This window comes from Wyeomyia smithii, chromosome 2 (genome assembly GCF_029784165.1).
Source record: "Wyeomyia smithii strain HCP4-BCI-WySm-NY-G18 chromosome 2, ASM2978416v1, whole genome shotgun sequence".
Classification (NCBI taxonomy): domain Eukaryota; kingdom Metazoa; phylum Arthropoda; class Insecta; order Diptera; family Culicidae; genus Wyeomyia; species Wyeomyia smithii.
The window spans coordinates 16,137,740-16,160,272 of record NC_073695.1 but is presented as its reverse complement, the minus strand read 5'-3'; the positions used below and the strand labels follow the sequence as shown (position 1 = coordinate 16,160,272).

The window sequence follows — 22,533 nt, the reverse complement described above, 5'->3', positions numbered from 1 at the left end:
ACTCCGAAATAGCCAAGTCTATACGAATGGGAAGAACGAAGGCAACCGCAATGATCGTCAATTTCGTAGGGGAGGGTCAGCACGAGGAAATTAGTACAATTATGCGAGAAACACCATTCAACTTGATCGCAGATGAATCTACAGATATATCTAGTAAAAAGTCATTAGCACACATTAGCACACAATGGCAAGAAGATCGTCTGAAAATAATGGATATTTTCTACGATTTAGTTGAAGTGGTTGAAACTGATTCCCGAACTCTGTACAACCATGTTACAGGATGTTTTGAACGAGACAAAATTCCATATAAAAATCAGTTGATCGGATATGCTGCTGACGGTGCCAACAATATGACTGGACATGACAAATCTTTGAGCGCGCTGCTTAAAAGGGATGTTCCGTCGCTGTTAATTTTAAAATGTACATGCCACAGCATAGCTCTCTGCTCATCTTATGCTTGCAAACATGTGCCGGATAACATCGAGCAACTTTGTCGAGAAATTTATAATTACCTGAGCAACAGCCCCATGCGAACAAGCAGGTTTGAGGAAATTCAAGTTTTGCTTGAATATAAACCCGTGAAAATGCTACACCCAAGCGCCACACGGTGGTTGTCTCTGGAAGCCGTGGTTCGGCGTTTGTTAGATCGCTACGAAGCATTGCAAATATATTTTGGACTACTAGTTAACGCCGAGAGAAACGAGACGGTGAAAGTGCGTTTCATTTTTGACATGCTGAATGACCCTACAACCAAACTATATCTAACATTTTTGTCCTATGTTTTAGGTATGCTTATTTTTGATATGCTGAACGACCCTCCAACTGAAATATATTCAACTTTTTTGTCTTGTTTTCTAGGCCTTGTAACAAGCTTAACAAGCTTTTTCAAAGCGAAACCCCCGAGCTTTATAAGCTACATTCGAGTGTGTCAAGGTTGTTCAAAACAATACTCGACAACTTCATGAAAAATAATTATTTACAAACTTTGACGAATCTAAACGCAGTGAATTTCGTCGATGAAAACTACGTAGTTTTAAAAGATGTGTATGTAGGCACAGAAAGTGCTAAACTATTGGGAGAGCTCCATTTAGGATTAGATGAAGTGAATAGGTTTAAGACCAACGCTATGCGTTTCTATATAACGTTATGCAAACAAATTTTAAAACGATTAAATTTTACCGATAATATTGCTATGAATTTAACAATTATTGATCCGTTAAACGTAAGAGAAAAAAAACATGTCAATCCTCCCATTGATGGAGTTGTTTCCTAACCTGGTAGATCCAGTCGACTACCAAGAGGTAGATAACGAGTTCAGAGAAATCAGAAACATAGATTTTAATGAATTAGATTTAGATGTAACAAATGCGGAGTCTTTTTGGGGCAAAATATTGTCCACCAAAAGAGAATCGTCTTCATACGCGTTCCCTTATTTAAGAAAGTTTATTCCCGACATGTTGAGTTTGCCACACTCCTCCGCAACTGTCGAGAGACAATTTTCGGATTATAATTTAAACAACACCAAACACCGAAATCGGTTACATACAACTACAATGAAGGGAATATTAGCAACGAAAAGTTTTGTTAAAAGAAACAAAGAAAAGGACGGAACGATAACATTTAATAACAAAATTAGGGAAAAATACAACAATACGATGTATGACAGGACGAATGAATAACTATGAACAACATGTCGAAGTGTTATTATCAAATAAATATTATTATTATCACTGTTAAATAAATATTATAAAAATAGTACTGTTGATTAAACTGTTCTTTGTTACGAAATTGCAATTCTTTAAATCTTTGATTTTCAGCTATCCGAAATATACCAATCAATTTAAATTGAAATGTAAGAATCAATTCATCCCCCATCTCCTAAAATAAGATATTGTAAGATTGTACAAACCACCCCCACCCCTCCTCTCCTTTTTTTTCTATATAACTGGTGAACGACCCCTAAGTCTTTGTGTTTCTTTTGAGCATACTTACTACGACAAAAAAATTCTAACTTCTTGGATTCGCTATAGATTTTCTTTAATCTCCCCCCTTAAAAGAATCTAAAATGTTCATATTTTCGAACGGAAACAAAAAATCAGAACGAAAACAAAATTTTCCTGCAAAACGTCTTTTCAAGACGATCCAGATTTTTTCCAGATTTTTATTTAATTTTTTCCAGATATCGACAAAATCGATCTGGCAACGCTGGTCCCAATAATCGTAAAATTGTATCGTAAACCAAAAACTCAGAGAGGGAAAAAACTGCAAGCGTTAGACCAACTTAAAGGCAGCACAAAGCAGGGATACTAGATTTACAGAATTGACTGTGAAATGCAGATTTTCAGAGTCCGTGGCCGATTTTGTTTTTTCAAATGGCAAATATTTTTTGTGAATTTTTGCATAGCTTGGAAACTTTTTTAGAATCTATTTATATATGCGGATTTTTTTTTTCCAAAATGTGTGCAGGTTTTTGCTTGTTTAAAAAAAACTTCGATATCGGCCAACATACATCAGCGAACAAACCTTCGATGCAAATAAAACCGACAAACAAAGGAACATTGAGTTGACAACAGCACAGCAACATTTTGTTAAACGATGAAAACCATATTTTGCTGTCAACACTTGTGACTTAGAAAGAAAGGGGGATAATTGTCCAAGCGATCGCAATCGCTTCTCATCTCGCGATTCTTCTCTTTTGTTTTGACACTTCGATTCTATCAGCGAAGAGGTAATCATCGGTTTCTAGAGCTATTGGAAATTCCATCTCTGAGAGAGAATGAATTATCTCAGCGAATCTCCGAATTGGTTCACTCGGACTGGCATTTCGTACGATAAATGTTGGAACCGACTGAGAGACGAAGTTGACTCACACGCTGAAAATAATCGAATGTTCATCGTCGATTTTATCGCCGATCACCATCATTGATCACAGTTACGTTACTGTCTCAACAACTCCCCTTTATGCAAAGATGAAAATTATCACTCGCGTTCATTTTTTTCGTAAGCCGATAGTTAATTTAATAAGAACAATTCTGAACAATTTTGTATGACGAATTTGAAGTCCTAAAGTAGTACCACATACATAAGACATACGTAACACTCAGGAAGAAATAATATTAAAGTTGGTACAAAATGAACTACTCGAATGGTACCACGCTCTGAATAAAAACTCTATTTGAGTTGTTTTTGAAGGCAGTGTACCTGCATTCGTCTCGTTTCTACTCGAAAAATGCTGCATTGATTTTGTAAATAACTTTTAGACAGTTCCTTATGGGATTTTCTTTGGGGCTCGATAAAGCCGAGAAAAAGAAAATTCATTTTGTCCATAATTTGTCGAGCAGTTGGACAGGACGGGGTACGGAGTACTATGGGGAACGTGAATTAGAAAAAAAAATTCAGTTTTACCACAGATAACAGACATTCAACCTAATTTTGCTTCATGTGTAAAAAGACGCAACGGTTTTTTAGCATGTCGCAATACGCAGTATGGTGGCGCTAAGAACACTTAGTGGTCAATGATTCGATAAAATCGATAATTTCCCAGCGCTTATGGATATTACTGCAATTAGAAGCGTTGCCGTTTTTTAATGTAGAAATTTTAAGCAGTCGTAATTTGTACATAATCGACAATTTTGAAAAATATGAAAAACAAAATACTCAAACCTCACAAAAACAGTTTTACATCGTTGCAAAAACAGCGACTCTACTATTTGTGAGAATTTACATGCGTCTGGCAGCTTTGACTATAATCCAGCGCTGCCATCACTAAAGTGGTTGAAGTCGCAAGTTGCAGAAAGATGTCGTTAGCATTCCGAACGAGTAAGAATTTGAAATCTTACACGTGATTTCTGGAGTTTTTTGTTCTAGCTTGGATATCTGTTATCTGTGGTTTTACGTATGTCTTATGTATGTGATGATATTATTCAGAGTGTGGTACCATTCGAGTAGTTCATTTTGCACTAACTTCTGCAAGATTTCTACCTGAGTGTTACGTACACGCTCATTATTTGTTACTCTAAAGTGAGTTAGATATGACCCATTTTTGAGTACTTTTACGGTTACTCACCTCTGAGTAAGGGCGTCATACGTCAAAAACTGATTAGAATCTACTCTGTTTATGCAAACCAGGAATTAACGAAAATGAGTACAAGTTACCCAGTTTGCCTAAATTTGGAAATTTGATGATTTCTGGTTTTTGTGAATCTGACTCAATAAATAAAATAAATTCAGAACAATCAAAATCATAGATTTATTTTTCATCGAAACATTATAAAAGTTTTAAATCATTCACGGGTCTTTATATAATGCGGCAACCAACCGGTTCACAGTTGCCCGTGAACTATGGCTCATGTTTTTGTACAGTACGCACACCAGAAAATCCGTCATCATCCGTCACCAAACACTGCGCAGGATTTAAATTGTATCGATTGCATGTATTGGGCACTGTACATCGATACAAATGTTTCCGTTCATTATCACGAATAAAAGCCCGACTTAAAACGGCATCGCAGGACACACAACATGCGGTTGTTCATTTTGAAGAGATGTTTTTTATGTTTTCAAATCCTCTGCAATAATGATGTTGGCCTGAAATTGTTATGGAATATTGTTACATGTTGTTTGTAATGTAATTGATTAGGAAATTATTGATTTGATGAAAGATCAAATACTTACTGCTAGCAAACGAATAAAAAGCGACACCAATTGTTCTTCGGAAACAGATAATATCGCTGTTGAAAACTTTTGACATATAAAGGGGTGAGTAAACATCATGGATAATAACTCAAAACTGGTAATTATGAAAATTTGGGTAAATGTTACTCAATAATCCAGTACCCAATAACTCACTTTTTGACATTTTGCATAAGAATACCAAACTGAGTAGATCCTAATCAAATTAGAGTTAAAATAAAGCAGCGTGTAGAAAAAGCAGACTACACTGAACCAAATTGCTCGCACATAAATGTATTATCTTTTGCTTGACTTTATCCCCCTACGAAGCTTGAAGAGATTTTAAAAGCTGCTCACACTCACGTTAAGTCTCATACAGGTTGTCAGACTATGCGTGTTAACAAAAGTAAAAATATTTCTTTCCTTTACTCTTTTATGCAAAAAAACAAAACAAATATCAGCAGCTACAACAACGAGTCCCGAGTAACGAATGTACCTCATTTTAGAACTGATTTTCATCTTTTGCTTGCGTAGTTCAAACACACAAGAAAAAGTATTCTGTTCAGAAGAAAAACATGATCAGTTATCAGTTATCAGTTATCAGTTAAAAATAGCATGATTGTTATTAACTATGGGAGAGATTATAGACGCGCACATCGAAAGCGAAACGGTGTGGAACTGAATCGTAAAACAGTTCATGTTTGTATACGATTTCCTCAAACCATTCCCGGCGGAGAGAAATCAATTTTTACCTCCAAAAATAAACTTCAAACTCTTATTACTCATCATTGCTTATTAAAGATTAATCTGTTCTCTAACCATACTAAATAGTTTCATCGTGCAAATTTTCAAGTATAATTGTTGTGAATAGGTTAATGGGGCTTTCCTGGATGATTCTATTTCACATATGCGCTTGAAATTCATGCTGTCAACTATGGACAAATATCACTAAAAATATATGTAAATGCTAAATCATCCATTGATAACATTTTTTTACCAGTATGCATAGCGAATCATTTCATTTGACGTAAATTATCAATGCATCGAGTATTTCGAATGATTTTCTAATACTTCTGAATAATAAATCATCTAATAAAGGCTCCATGATTCCGTTCAGTGTAACGACGTTTGACGTTACGTTCCCCAGCAGATCAACTCTATACATAACCTATCAATATCCAGCGACGCCAGCGGCATTACTTATCTAGGGACTAAATAATCCTATGGTACAACGCTCTTGTTCATAATTGCGTTCATAATTAGGGATACCATCCGTCCTGATTTAGCAGGACATGTCCTGATTTTGAGATCCGTTTGAAGCGTCCTGATTTATTTTTCATATTTTAGCATTTGTCCTGATTTTTCTGAATGATGTCGGATGGTCAGAAATTTTGAAGATTGTTCAGTACTTTTATTTTGACTCCGGAATGAAACAGACTCATTTTGAATGATTTTTTTTTCTTTGGTTGAATTTTGCCGAGAGAAATTGTCTAGTTCTTGCAACCCTCAACTATCTGACTTTTGGGTCCTAAAGCTATCCAGTTTTTTTCGCACCATAATGGCGGTCGCTATAATGCGTGTTCGTGATATGCGAACCTCTCTGCTTACGTTAGTTACAGGATTTCTGAGACATTGACAACACAAATGTTGCCAGATTCACTTCCTTTTGATAAAATACTTGAAGACTTCAAATTGACATGAGCAAAGTTGTCAAAAGGGTGGATGATTTAATACTTAATTTTGCATTTTAGCGTCCGCCATTATGGCGCGTAAAAAGCTGAATACCAGTTTTTATATATCATTTGAAAAAACCGCGTTTTCTGAGCAATACGTGATTTTTAAAAAATTTTCCTCGTTTTCCTTAGTTTTTTAAATGAAGAATAAAAAATTGCTCGAAATGTCTTAAATGACATTTCGCACACGTACGGTATATGGGAGAATTGTCATTTGAGGTATTTCGAGCGGTTTGTTATTCTTCATTTAAAAATCGGAGGACAACGATAAACATTTTTAAAAATCACGTTTTGCTTAGAAAGTTGCACGCTTTCAACTGAAATATGAAAATCAGAAAACCGTGTAATTTTAAACAGTTTTAAAGAGTTTACGTGTGTTGCATTTTTTAGGTATCTACTAATGCCTAATGAATCAAAGTTGCAAAATTGCATCGTCCGAGAAATACTTTAAATAAATGAACGAGTGACGTGTTTTGAAGTGTGAATCTTAAATTACGTATTTTATTTATTGATACCTAAAAAAAAAAACACATATCAAATTTGTACCGGAAAAAGTTGTCCTGATTTTCAGCCCCGACCAAATGGTAACCCTATTCATAATGATTGTATCTTCGTGAGGAATAAATCAGTTTTTCTCAAAGTTCATCCACTTTTTTGATAGTAGTAAAAAAAAATCCAAATTTTCAGTTGTCACCCGTTACAAAACGCTTCCGAGTACTATACAGTTCGGGATGGCCAGACTGCGTTGACGAGGCGGAGACATTAATTTTTATCGAAAAGTCCGCTAAAAAGGTAGTGGTTTAGCAAGCCATATGTGAGTGTGGTATGCACTTCGAGCCATTCGTAACAACAGACGAATACCGAGAGTGTCTCAATCGGGGACTGCTGCCTAATCCGTAAACATAACCACTCAGTACTGTTTTAGTCAGATTTGACACCAGTGCACTCCTCGAAGGACACGGTAGCCTGGATCGAAAATTTGACCATTGGCCTACGATTGACTAGAACCAAATTTTGAAGAACAAATAAGAGAGAAATGGAAATTTAGTTTGCTCCTAAATTATGTTTATAGCATTTATTTGAAATCGTGCTTAGAGACATGGAACGCACTATGTGCTATGTTTTCCACAATTTCAAGTCATTTTTGTGTTTTTCCCAGTTAACAGTTCGAAAAAATCGGTTTCGTCCTGGTTCCATCAAATATTTCAAGACCTTAAATTCAGAATGTTTCAGGATTTAACCGTTGTGCAATGTTCTAGATCACTGACAGGTTAAAAATTGTTTTTTTTTAAGTTAGTTTTAGTTTAAGAAAAGGGCGGCTCACTTCTCGCATTCGGTAGTAAACAGTAGAGATGGTCGGGTTTGGCATTTTTCAAACCCGTACCCGAATTTTTTTTTCGGTTGAAATCCGAACCCGACCCGAACCCGAAACTTTGTTTTTCGATCAAAGCCGAACCCGACCCGAACCCGAAAATTTTATTTTTGTGAAAACCGAACCCGAAACTGTGAAACCCGAACCCGACCCGAACCGGAGATTTTTTTTGAGGGGTAGATTTTTTGTACCAATTTGAGGCTGCCCTGAAGCTTTGGGCCTGGAATGGTATTGAAATGCTAGTGTTTTTGCAATTGCATGAAATTACACATCATCATCTTACAAAAATGCTTATTTGATATAGTCGGGTTTCGGGTTTTCAGACCTAAATCCGACCTTTTTTAAACCCGAGCCCGACCCGAACCCGAAAATTTTTTTTACACCAAACCCGAACCTGACCCGTACCCGACACCTTCAAACATTTTCAAACCCGAACCCGACGGGTACGGGTCGGGTTCGGCTTTCGGGTTTAAAAATCCGAAACCCAACCATCTCTAGTAAACAGCTGTTGCATGCAATTCATCGGCTCATTTTAAAAGTTTAGACGGAAGAGAAACCAGCAGGGTGGACTTATTGGGCCTGTCTATAGAAAAAGAATTTCAAAGCTGATTTATTCCGTGTTGAAAATTCGTCCGAAACAGAATGGCCGTTTTGTTTCGGAACAGAGTAGTCTATGTACATAAATCGATGTAATACTATCATGTAACACGTAACATGTAGCATATTACATGTGATAAGGAACATGCCACTTGTTTTGTACATGTCACACGTGATATGTTACACGTAATGTAACTCGAAAAATGTAACATGTAAAATATTATGTAATATGTAATATGTTGTGTTACATGCAATGTAACACGTGACATCTTACATGTGACATGCTATATGTATCATATAACATGTGACACTAGCCATTTTCTACGATTTACCGTCATTTTCTTTGTCATTTACCGGGTTTGTGTACATAGACCACTCTGTTCCGAAACGATTCGAGGATTCCAGTGAATATATATATGTAGTCAGAGTGGTCTATGTACATTGGTGAGATAAAATCTCCGATTTCGCAGAGAAACTGTTAATTTTATGTATCCCAATGTTAAACCACTTCATGACCTTTATATTAGAATATTTTGTTTGAGAGAATCCGTTGAACAGAATTTTATTCAGAGATTTTTCGAAAATTGCTTCTCCTGAACAGTTTGCTCGATGGCACATAGACCACTCTGGTTCGCAACGGCTCATATGTTTGTTACGATTCCGTTAGGCGCAACAAATTACGGCAGACAATGCTTGAACACGGGTTCCTAATAAACCTGATTAAGCTGATATATGCCACTCTTGACTGTTTCCTATCATGCGTCAGAATAGCGGGCGTAATTTCGGACCCGTCCGTGACGTTGGACGGTCTGGGATAAGTTTGAACCTGTTGTCCAACATCGCTTCAGAGGGTGTAGTATGGAGAGCTGGTGTGTAGTATCTTTTGATCAGTACTTTTGACGTGGGACACGTCTTTGTTTACTATACTGGGATGCATTCTGTAAAATTGGAAATGAAACGGGCAAATGTTGCGTCAGATTTCAAACGCTAATAACAGCATAACCACATGACGGATAACAATAACCAATATGTTGTTGGATAGATAAAATGTATAACAATTTTGTAATGTGTTAATTATCACTCTAATTTCATTGCTAAGCGGTAAAATTGATAATAATTTCAATAACAAATTTACGCGAATAATGAACCAATTACATGCGAGCATTCCTAGCACAGACGACGTGAATGGACACCATCCGTTCCCTGTGATATTCCCTTTATCAATTTCGAAATAAAAATTGACAGAGTCTCCCCGTCCCAATAGGTCAATTTATTTTTGCTTCCATGAGCTTAGACTAATATGATGTCTCGAAGGTAAAAGTTTTCCTAAAAGTTTGAAACAATACCCATCCTTGAACAATCTCTAAACCTGCGTGTTAGGTACTGTAGAACCTAATAAAAACTGATGTCTTGAAAGAAAACATGCCAGTAAAAGCAACAGTACCAGTGGAGTATAGATCCGCAGGTCTCTCGTCGTCTATGATTGCAGTGGTACTCTTCTATTCGTACTGCAGCAGTACTATTCGTATTGCAGTGGTACACTTTTGTTCGTACATTTCTATTCGTATGCAATTGAGAAAAAACTACAATGCTGCTGTTGATGGTGATTGAAAGTTTATTTCATAAATATGATTGCCATAAATTACTCAACAAGAATTGTAAATTTTTGCAACGGATATTTATTTAATTTTATCTTCGATATGAACTAAATAATCGTGACCGGATAGTATCGAAAGAGTAAATTCCTAAATATATACATTTATAGAAGAGTAAGAACCTGCGAATGCTTGTGATTTTTTAGTTGATTTAGTAAGATTCGTACAGAATCTCTTTTTACATTTCAAAATTGTTAGATGATATATTATTATTCTAAGCTTTACCATAATAAACGTATATTTCCTGTCTTCGTAATACAGCGAATGTAGTTGCAGGCAAATGAAACAATTGTCAAGCAAAAAATAAAAATGTAATTGTGGATCTCTACGATTTTTTGCTGGAACTTGTTAGGAAATTTGTTCAAAATATTTTCTTATGTTTTCCAATTGATGAACCTTTGTAAGGGCTTCCATATTATTTTGAAAGTAAGATCCATACTATAGAGTGGATTTGGTTAGAGTAAAATAAGACAAAACCATTCATTATGATAACGTAAGCATTATTGGATTTGGTTTTTGAGGATATAGAGATAATTCTGACTTTGACGCATTATGAGAAATTCTTGGTGCTTCTTCAACAAGCACGATATGCTTGTGCCTTGTTAAATACATATTTTTTTGCACAAAAAAAAATACTAAAGGCATAATATCGCCAAATATAAATGATCCTTCTCTGAGTGTTGTTGAACATATTCCAAAAATTGATTTCCAGGGGAGGCTGGATATAAACACATTGATTCTGTCTGCAGACTCTGTATATTTTGTAACAAAAAATCCCCTAATTACAGTGTTTAGTCCCACGTCACCATTCCAAACAACCCTAGGGCTGTATACCTTGTAGTATTTACAAGATTTATCAGGTGATCAATTTCATTCCATTCCATGATACTCTTTCAATTTTTTATCTGATTGATAACATGTTCATGCAAACTTTGCAGTTGAAAGCTGATGATTTTTCAATATTTCCATGAGTTTTTTTGTTTTGTTTTACCGTTTCGTGCGAAGGAAAATCGCCGTATAATGTAAGGCTTGATTGAATTTGGAAATCGCATCATGATACTAAGAAGCCTACTAACGAAAAATATGCAATGGGACAATGTAGGTCGTAAAGCATCTAAAAACCAATGTTATACAGTACTTACCATACCAATTAAACGTCAATACTCAACGGTGAACTCAAAGGAGAGAATGTTGCGTGAATACAAATTATTTCGAACGATTTAGCTTTTAAATTTGAAATTCTCCAATACCCAATTGAAATTGGGTCATTCCATACGAAGTGACCACGAAAACGCAAAAATTTGGACACGACCATTAAGATTTGATCAAAGGTGGAGGAATCATTCGTCTAGTGTCACTTTGGAAAAATCTCAATTTCGGTGTCGTTTGGAATGAGACTCTTTCTTTGTTGCAGGATTGATGATGATGCATTTGTTTGTCAAATCACTATTTTCTATTTCCTACAATTTATAGACGTAAGACGACCGAGAAAAATGATAGTTGATTTTTGAAGTAAACAAAGTAAGGAATCCAGAAGAAATGTTATTTTTGACCGGAAGTGTTGCAAGATAGATTATTTTGTATTTACAAAATTTAATTTGTATTTTTCGGCAAACGCATCGCATTTCTCGGAAAACTTTACGTAACAATTTCTGACCTTTTGCAACAAAATCGAGCCATGAGCCAAATTTAATAGATTTTAACCTAAAATTCCGCTATCCTTCGCTATCGCTGGGAATGAGATTTTTAGTTCAAAAATCATCATTTGGTGTGTACATATCAAAAATACAAATATTTTCAATAGAATGTATAAATTTCATGGCTGATCGATTCCACCCCGATTTGTCACATGGAATCTTACAGAATTTCTCGTGTTTCTTTTATATTAAAGGGGGTTCCTTTGCCGTATATCAGTACTCGTTTACAAACATACTGTTTTGCGAATTAGAAAGTTTGTCGTTAAAACATGCGAAGCATAACAAAGCTTTCGTTTGTTTTCAGACAAATTGCGATCTAATTAAAAATAGCAAGCGTTTTCTATTTCTAGAAAACAGGAACAAGAAAGCTGCAGCTGAGTAAATATAAATAAAATGTACTTAAACGCCTCGCTGCTAATGATTGTTATTAACCTAAAGCTATTAGGGCAAATACAATCATTTGCATACCCACCAGCTGATCATCATCATGTTGTTTCACAGCTTCTAATCGACCTTTTCCTATTGTCGAATATTTACTGCGATCAGATCATGCACAAACATGGACAACAGCACTGCCGTTCATCGAGTGGCTGCTGCTGACAGTTACCTTGCCGTCAGGTCATCAGGTGTGCAAAAAAAATAGCAACGGCTTGCTACGTTTGAAATGTACGACATTGATCATGACAAGGATACATACATACAAGGACATTTACCAGCAATTCTCTGTGGATCAATTAATTCGGTTTCTTTCCGCAATCTGAGCACTTGTAACGTCATTAAGCTGGACACCCGTGGCTTTAAGTGGATATGTAAAAAACTTGATTAACGTGTGTTATGCTATTTGGGGTCATTGAGCTTATATTGTTTCAGTGTAAAGTTGAAGTTTCGTTGTAAAGTTCTAAAGTTGAAGTATCGTTAACATTGTATTGGCCGATATCGAAGTAAAATTTTGGACCCGGTCCGAATTTCGGTCCGGAATTCGCCAATAAATGTTACAAATGTTTTTTCTTGCGGCTCGAGTTTATCGGCTCATGAACTCACATAAAATTTAATCGTCAGAAAACTGAAGTACCTGCCACCAATTTCGGAAATGTATAAATTTTGAACCACAAACTTAAGTTAGTGAATAAGTTTATTTTGAATATCCCAATCAACATGAGGAATATATAATCTGTAACACATCTAAATTCCAATTTTCGAAAAATTTTGAAAAAATGTTTTGATTGTATCCGGCCCGAGATCGTGCTTTCTGACATTGCAATCAGGAATCTTGAAAGCAAAATTTAGAATCTTTTTGCTCTCTGTGAAACTGTTAAATGATTAAACTCACTCCTTCGCGCACAATGTTGCTGTGTTTGCAGTTATCAACAGCTGTTTAACTCAACCTTACTGGTCTACAAAAAAAAGCAACCCTACCTTACGAAGTAGACGACTGCGAAACTGACTATTCCGGCGGCCAGACAAATGCTGACGACCATAAACGTGTCATCGGTTTTGTGCGCCATTAGAGAAGCCAGTAGTGAAACCGCAATAGTTGTTGATCCTCCAGAAGTAGAGCTGCGTCATCCGTTTTATTCACGTAACGAAGTTCGGGCCCTCCGTTATCGGTTCCTGCCGTTCCTGAAGACATAAATTCACACCAACTTTACTACAATTGACTCACTATCCGTCTAAAACGGAGTCACCAGTAGCAGATTTTACACTTTGGGAACTATCACAAACAACTTCTTCACAGATCAATCACTGTAAGCAGGTATCTTCGAAATCACCCGTCCGTTAATTAGGGCACATTGTTTAATCTCGGAATTACATCAGCCCTGCACTTCAGAAAATAAAACACGCGCGCGGGCTATAAATCTCTCCGGACTTGGTTCTCCCGTCGGTCGGCTCTGCTAGCCTTCGGTCGGCCAACCTCAATGTCAGTAATTTGCGATCGCAAATCCAATCACGTACCGGCTTGTTCCGAACTAATATGCACTGACTGCCTATAACTGCAGTAATATACTAATTATATAGTCCCTAGAGTTGGAGAGCTGGCCTCCTACTGGACAGGTAACCTCAACTGAAGCAAAAAAAAAACGTCACGTTCTCCGCGCCTTTATCAATTTCGAAACTCCAAAAACGGAGCGAATTTCCGATCGAAAGACGAACGCACAGGATAGCCGAAAACACTTACAATGATCAATTATTATTATTATTTTGCAAAAACCCGCGCCCGTTAGGGATTTCCGCCAACTGAACAGATCGACTGCGATCGGACGAATGAACAGCATATAGGCGCACCAGAAAGCGTGAGCCCCTGTGCTGCGCGCCAGGCTGCAAAGCATTGCGTATGTCTACACTGGCGCACATAAATACTAATGCGCCGAAGGTGCACTCGTGAGCACGTAAACTTCATTTTTCGTTTCAAATCACCCAGACGATGTGCGTGTTTTAGATGGCTTTTAAAATGAATTTTATTTGTGAATTACTCTTGTCTTGCTGGGGGATGGAACTATTTTGACTGATTATAATAAATTATGGCCCGCATGTTAAGCGCTTCCACTCACGTCACGCAATTCACGCGCGACGTGTGCTCCAGATTTTTTACGTTTTTGTTTTGATTTGACCAACAGGTTGGAATGTAACGCACGAAATAATATCTATGACTTTCATTGGATTGGAAGAGATAGTTTCTACATGATATAATTGTTCATTTTATGAAAGATACAGAGTCTATTATAACTTCAAAATCTCTAAAAAATGCAAAAACCTTAAACCCGTTCGAAACTACATTTCCTCAACATCTACAGGTTTTAGAGTCTATCAAATTTACACAATTTATTGAATCTATAAGAAGATCAAAATTTCTAAAGCTCACAAATCTGTAAAATAATTAATTTTCAAAGAAAAAACTGTAAAATCTATCCAATTTTTAAAGCACCTAAAAGGCGGACGCCAAAACTGACGTAAGCAGTGTTATTGAAAATGTATAAAATCGAAGTCGAAACATACACCGTTCTTTTAGTAGCTCACTTAACAGCTACAGAGCTGTAATACAATATTTTAAGTTCTAAGGAACGTGTTGAAGATATTTATAATATTTTTTAATTATTCAGTGTTTTCTTGGTTTTTATGTCCGGAATCTTTCCTTTATGTCCTACCTTTCAGGTCTTCTAATTCTTCGCTTTTTTTCCCAGCGATGATCAGTTAGTCTACAATTAGCGGTAAGTATTTCATGTGCGTTTTAGGTTAAGTTACAGATACGTATATTTTACTTCTATTTTCAACAACGTACCTCCCAGTTATAATCTGCTTTATATATACCACTTTCTTCGGGGTGAAACCTAATTTATTATTGTTCTGAACTGTGGACGACTTCTTTTTTAATGTACCTAACTAATTGTTTCATTCGCGATTTGAATGGTTGAAATGGTTTCCCTGCGTTACGAACGATGTTTAAGAATGTTGACATCCAAACTGTTGTTTCGTTCGCTCGGATTTTTTTCGCTCGATAGAAAACGGTTTTTTTTCGCCGCAATGGGGGGTTTTGGTGACATTCCCCGACCCGTGAACCGTTCCCGTTACCAGAGTCACTGCTTCCGCATCCGCTTTGCCGGTGACGTCCAGTACCGCTAGCTAGACTCAAGTCGAGCAAGCACTCCTCTAGATCTAGCTGAAATGCCACTTAGTATTTGCATTGGTAAATGTACCGACGCAGTCTTGAACAATATCCCGAATTTTCGGCTTCTCTTAACGATTCGCTCCTACGAAATTCGTTCTGTTGTCCGAAAACACAACAATCTTTTGAATGCCATCACGCAAAATGTCGGCGAAAGATTGTGAGACAGCTCCAGATGAACCGTGACTTGTAAATAGACAACTTACCTCACCAAACAGTCCCAAGTCGTGGTATGGCCTTTGTTGTACATAGGACTCTCCATTCCACTAGGCTATGGCTACAGTCCGCCAGCTCTGCAGTTTGCGTAGGGACCGTAGGGCGTCTTCCGCCTGGTCGATCCACCTTGCCTGCTGTGTATCTCCCCGTCTCGTTCCTAACGGTTTGGTTTCAATAACCGTCTTTACCGGGCTGTCGTCCGACATCCTCGCGACATGCCCAGCCGACCGCAACCTGCAAATCTTGGCGGTATGGATGACAGATGGCTCCCCAAGCAGCTCTTGCAGTTCGTGGTTCATTCGCCTCCTCCACGTTCCGTTCTCCATCTGCAGTCCACCGAAGATGGTACGCAACATCTTCCGCTCGGAGACCGCAATGGCGCGTTAGTTCCCCAAAAGCATAGTCCATGTCTCATGCCCGTAGAGGACTACCGGTCTGATCAGCGTCTTGTAGATGGTTAACCCGTAAATACCCGGTACGAAACTTTTTGACGTTGGACTACGTCTAACCGCACTATATCGAGATACATTCTGCGGAAACTAAAACCAAGGTGTAACGTTGGAATGAAAGATTTCAAACGGTAATACTGATGTAACCACATGATATCCATCATAATAATACAATAATCATACAATAATCAATATGTCGTTGGATTGATAAAAGGATGGACAATTTTGTGATTCCTCAGTTATCATTATCATTTCATTGTTAAACAGTGAAAATTTCATAGAGGTTTCAAGGTCGAATTTTCACGAACAATGTACCAATCACATGCGAGCACGCCTGGCACAGACTTCATGAGTAGACACCAACTGCCTGCTGTGATATCCTGTATAGCAGTGGCAAAAAAAATTTGACAGAATCTCCCCGTCCCAATAGGTCAACTTATGTTAGCTTCCATGAGCCTAGACTATTTTGATGTTTTTTTTCCTTCATCTATAGTTTATTTGACACGGCACATATACAATTCAATGTTTAACGGCGCCAATTATATCTGGTAGCTTACTTTCTAAAGTATCTTAATAACTAAAAGCAATTTTTTTATCCTCGCTGCCGACTACGAGCTGAAACTAAATCTAACTTAAAGCTAGAATATTTTGCATTAAAAGCACAGGTTTGCTGTTTGATGATTTTCATTGCCATAGGTAAGCAGCATATTAAATTTGTTCCGCTGCTGGGCCAAGATATTACGGACTGGCATATTGGGTTGTTTCCATCGGGCCTTGAGAGTATCGTGCGGGTCTGATTGCTGTTTCCGGATCCGGGGTCTTAACGTGCTCTTGTCGTTTGGTTGGATGTAGGCGGAAGGGGATAGGACTAAACTGGGGCGTGGATGGATTTCAGGAAAACGTATATAAGGGACATGTAGGATAGGTCACGGCTCGCCAAGACATCACGAACAGGAACAGCCGGCTGCCTACCTTCGGCCTGCAGGGAAGCTATTAATCTAGACCTGGCGTCACGGTGTACAGGGCATGACCAAACAACGTGCTCTATGTCGTGATAACCTTCACCACAGGCACAGATACCACTTTCCCCGAGCCCAACACGACGGAGGAGCGCGTCAAATCTATAGTGATTGGACATAAGCCGGGACATCACGCAAATGAAATCCCGACCTACATCCAACCCCTTGAACCACGGGTTCGTCGATACTTTGGGGATTATGGAATGTAACCACCTTCCCAATTCCCCTCTGGTCCAAGAATTTTGCCAACTGATGATCGTATTCTGACGTACAATTGCGAAAAATTCATTAATGGCAATTGGTCTTTCATAAATATCACCGTTTGTTGCGCCCACCTTAGCCAAAGAGTCCGCTTTCTCATTGCCCGGTATCGAGCAGTGAGAAGGGACCCACGCTAAGGTAATCTGAGTAGATTTTTCGGATAAAGCACTCAGATGTTCCCGTATTTTCCCCAGGAAATACGGAGAGTGCTTAACATCTTTCATTGATCGGAGAGCCTCAATGGAACTGAGACTGTCCGTAAAGATGAAATAATGGTCCGTGGGCATTTTTTCGATAATCCCTAGGGTGTACTGAATTGCAGCTAATTCTGCGACGTAAACAGAAGCAGGATTATCGAGCTTATGGGAGACGGTTAAATTGTTATTGAAGATACCGAAGCCAGTGGACCCATCAAGAAGTGATCCGTCAGTGTAGTACATATTGTCGCAGTTGATGTTTCGATATTTATTGGAAAAAAATTTAGGGATCTGCTGCACGCGTAAATGATCCGGAATTCCACGAGTTTCTTCTATCATGGATGTATCGAAAAACACAGTAGAATCAAAAGTATTTGATAAGTCGACACGATTTGGAATATTCGATGAAGGGTTAATATTTTGGGACATGTGATTGAAATACAATGTCATAAAACGGGTTTGAGAATTAAGTTCGATTAACCTTTCAAAATTTTCAATCACGGGACGGTTCAAGACCTCACATTTGATTAGAATACGAGAAGACAGGCTCCAGAAGCGGTTTTTCAACGGTAGTACTCCAGCTAAGATCTCCAAACTCATCGTATGGGTCGATTGCATGCAACCCAAGGCGATACGCAAACAACGATATTGTATTCGCTCCAGTTTGATCAGATGTGTGTTTGCTGCGGAGCGGAAGCAGAAACACCCGTACTCAATGACAGACAATATCGTTGTTTGGTAAAGCCTTATAAGGTCTCCTGGGTGGGCTCCCCACCATTGTCCGGTTATTGTACGAAGAAAATTCACTCTTTGTTGACATTTTTTCATCAGATACCTCACATGACAACCCCAGGTGCCTTTAGAGTCGAACCAGACACCAAGATATTTGTGTACCAAAACCTGAGAAATCGTTTTACCCATTAATTGTGTTTGAAGCTGAGCAGGTTCATGCTTCCTAGAAAAAACTACTATCTCAGTCTTCTCCGGAGAGAATTCGATACCTAGCTGTAAAGCCCAAGCAGACAAATTATCCAAGGTATCTTGCAATGGTCCTTGCAAATCGGCAGCTTTGGCTCCTGTAACAGAGATTACACTGTCGTCTGCAAGTTGTCTTATCGTGCATGAATTTGCCAGACATTCGTCGATGTCATTTACATAAAAGTTGTAAAGAAGGGGGCTTAAACATGAGCCCTGGGGAAGACCCATGTAGCTAATGCGAGAAGTTGCCAAACCGCCGTGCGTAAAATGCATGTGCTTATCGGACAACAAATTGTGCAAAAAATTGTTCAAAATTGGAGAAAATCCTTGTCGGTGAAGTTTACCCGAAAGAATGTCAATAGAAACGGAATCAAAAGCCCCCTTAATGTCCAAGAACGCAGACGCCATTTGTTCTTTGCGAGCATACGCCAGCTGAATATCTGTTGAAAGCAATCATTCGTCCCTTTGGCGCGGCGGAAGCCAAATTGAGTATCTGATAGTAGACCATTTGATTCGACCCAATAGTCTAAGCGACGGAGTATCATTTTTTCCATCAATTTCCGGATACAGGATAGCATTGCAATCGGCCTATAAGAGTTGTGATCAGAAGCTGGTTTCCCTGGTTTTTGGATGGCGATCACCTTCACTTGCCTCCAATCCTGCGGTACAATGTTTTGCTCCAGGAACTTATTGAACAAGTTCAACAAGCGCCTCTTGGCATTGCCGGGTAGATTCTTCAACAAGTTGAATTTGATTCTATCTAACCCAGGCGCGTTATTGTTACAGGACAGGAGGGCAACTGAAAATTCTGCCATCGTAAAAGGTGATTCTATCTCGTCGTGGCCCGGAGACGCATCGCGAACAATGTTTTGTTCAGGAACAGAGTCCGGACACACTTTTCTGGCAAAATCAAATATCCACCGACTTGAAGACTCCTCGCTTTCGTTGACCGTTACGCGATTCCGCATTCTTCGGGCTGTGTTCCAAAGAGTGCTCATCGATGTCTCCCTCGACGTCTCGTTCACGAACCGACGCCAATATCCGCGTTTCTTTGCTTTAGCCAGGCTTTTAAGCTTGGTATTAAGCTCCGAATACCGTATATAGTCGTCGGGTATACCTCCCTTCTGGAAGGCCAAAAACGCGTCGGATCTTTGCGTGTAGACATCGGAGCACTCTTGGTCCCACCACGGAGTGGGAGGCCGTTCTTTGATCGTTACGCCGGGATATTTCTTCGTTTGGGCTTGCAACGCGGCGTCGAGGATTAAGCCCGCGAGGAGGTTGTATTCTTCAAGTGGTGGATGATGTTGAATCGACTCGACCGCTTTTGAAATCATTTCCTCGTATAACTTCCAATCGACATTCCGTGTGAGGTCATACGGAATGTCAATTGGTCGCATGCGAGTTGAACCGTTAGTAATTGAAATGAGAATAGGCAGATGGTCGCTACCGTGAGGATCGAGGATTATCTTCCATGTGCAATCCAACCGTAGCGACGTCGAACATAAGGATAGATCCAAAGCGCTTGGGCGCGCTGGAGGTTTCGGGAGATTTTGATGTCTTGAAGGTGAAGCTTTTTCGGAAAGTTCGTAACCACCTCCACTATCAGACAGTTTTACGTTCTGCTGTTAGAATGTTATTAAAACTGATGTCTTGAAGGAGAACATGCTGGCACAGGCAACAGTACTGCACCGAGCAATGTATGAATAGAGCGCTGGTCACTCATCGTCTATCAGTGCAGTAGAACTCGATATTTATTTGTATGCAGCCAAGCCAAGTGAAGACTACATTGCCGCTGCCGACGTACAGTGGGGCGTGTTGGGTTAACGCGCAGGTATCGTTTTGCGATCTGGAACACAATCGAATTGCCGTTTGAATTGTCTTCTTCTTCTTCTTGTTTCGTATGGTGGCAAATATCAGAATTCAATATGATTATTCGGGTGCCGCAAAATACGCTGCGCCACCAGGGACAGCAAAATTCTGTACGTGTCGGTGGAAGTGGATAGCAGGGTATATATATTAGGTTCGTTGTACAGATAAAATGCGTTGTTTATTTTTGAACTCTACACTTTGATTTTCTCATGTCCATTTTAAATTTTCTGTGAATATACATTTTTGTTTATAAACTGTAATTCTTTTCCGTTTTTTTTTCCACGAACTCTCTTTGCCGCTTGGTGATCGGAGAGTGAGCCATCTTTCACAAGACAAATAAATATTGTTTAATTTCTACTAAATTGTACAGGTCTGTATAGAAGCTTACATTTTCGCGTATTGAAGAAAATTGACTGTATCAGAACGAATGGTATTCATCAATATCGAAGAGAATATAAAATAAATAATCAAAATACAGACCCTATTCCATTTTGCCAAACACGACACGGCAGAATTTTTCTGTTGTCAAGATTGAACCATACCAAAAATGAACGGTTCTCTTTTCATGACTTTTTTCATAGATATTTCCACCAATGAACTAGTTTTAGTTCTAAGTCGTTTGAGGTGTCGCTATATGAATTAAGGCTGACGACCTAGATACTTGATATTACTACCCGAGTAATTAGAGGCTTAGTACTGCTTAGATCATGATCATTATATTACCGGCACATGTTGCGGTCATATTTCAGGAACCGTTTTACCGATACCGGTCATCCGCTTCGGTAACATAAAGAGCCAAAATACCCTTCTTTTGGAGGATGTTGAGCTTGAATTGGTTGAAATTATCAAGAAAACTAAGAAATAAGTTTTGACATAATCGCTCGTTTTTGGCACATGTGTGCCAAAATCGAACCGTGCCAAAAGTAAAACGAGCTCAAATCAAACAGAGCCTCAAAGGGAAGTATAAAACTATCATAGTCCTACGTCAACTATGCGGTCGTGTCTTGGATACCACCCTCCTACTATTTTTTCATAAAAGTAGAGCTAAAAACTTCAAGGATGATTATGTTATTCGAATTTCTATGAAAAGTAGTTATGAAATTTTGTACTAAAATAATTTGGAAACTTCAAAATTTGATACATCGAGCAATTGATACGTATGGAAATTCCCGGTGTTTGATTGAACTGTTTGAAAAATTAGAAAAAAAACACATACATATTTGCGAGTTACGAAAACGGGAAGGGGTCCAGAGGTGCCAACCACCTTACTAAAACTTAGAGCAACTATTCCTCTTGAATGTTATTCCAAGTTATTCCTAATCGGCCGTGGCAGCGCTGAGAACGACCATTTTCAGAAAAAAAGTTCCGTCCTGGGTCTTTACGGGTTGATATGGTGCGGTGACAAATTCTACTCGATCAGAGCTTCGGAGACCAAAGTAGGGTAAGAGCACCGGTTTTGGCCATAGTATGTTATGTATGAGAGATATTTGTGCTTCTTCCTTCGAAAAATATGTAATTGAATAATTTCAACGCGGAAATCGGATGAAATCGCCTATATTCTGCACTAAAATGAGTTTAAATAATCAAATTATGTTGTATTGTTTACATATTTTCCAATCAAAAAACTTCTCTAGGCTCCTGTTTTGGCCATAGCGTTTCTAAATTGGCCACTTGGGTCTCCTATTGTGGCCAATTCGCGAAAAAGTTAAAGTCAAACGAATTCATTTTATATTTTGACTTTATCATATAGGTATATTTTATCAGCAGAGAACCCTCGCTTTTTAACTAACCAAAAAGCCAGTTTATGAAATAATCAAACTAAATAATGATATTATATTCACACAAAGCTAGCAGGGCAAATTACTTCACGTAAGAATTTGTTTAAACTTAGTAGGATGTTTAATAACACTGACATCACATCATTGACCTATATTAGTTTTTCGTCTGTCATCTACATTCAAAAGCTTCCGCTATTTCCTTTTTCACATAGAAACTTTTTCGTATTATTTGCTAACATTAACTTGGGAAACTAAAGTGCCATTTATTATAGTCAGGTTAAGGTTGAGAATCCGAAGCGTTAGTTTTGGTAAATTCAAATGAAGTCAACGGAGACTTTCTAATCCCAAACCAGTTTTGTAGTTTCACATATCTTATGCGA

General features: G+C 38.3%; 2 protein-coding genes across 3 annotated transcripts in view; one reads left to right on the top strand and one right to left on the bottom strand.

Annotated features, from left to right (window-relative positions):
- Positions 1–13,989, bottom strand: part of LOC129724542 (retinol dehydrogenase 12-like) — a 59,748-nt gene extending 45,759 nt beyond the window's left edge. Inside the window, exons 1-2 of one of the 2 annotated variants that reach the window (XM_055679528.1) lie at positions 13,411–13,989; positions 13,142–13,345 (exon numbers count right to left, since the gene is read on the bottom strand). In XM_055679528.1, the coding sequence (XP_055535503.1) occupies positions 13,142–13,230 (89 nt within the window). In that variant the 5' untranslated portion in view covers positions 13,231–13,345; positions 13,411–13,989. Of the gene's footprint in view, positions 1–13,141 lie in introns of both variants that reach the window. The other variant, XM_055679527.1, reaches the window with a different exon arrangement.
- On the top strand, positions 27–1,709 carry LOC129724543 (uncharacterized). The gene is made up of 2 exons (XM_055679530.1): positions 27–786; positions 859–1,709. Exons 1-2 carry the CDS (start codon positions 27–29, stop codon positions 963–965), a joined length of 867 nt encoding a protein of 288 aa, XP_055535505.1. The 3' UTR covers positions 966–1,709.
- Positions 13,990–22,533: the final 8,544 nt, after the last annotated feature.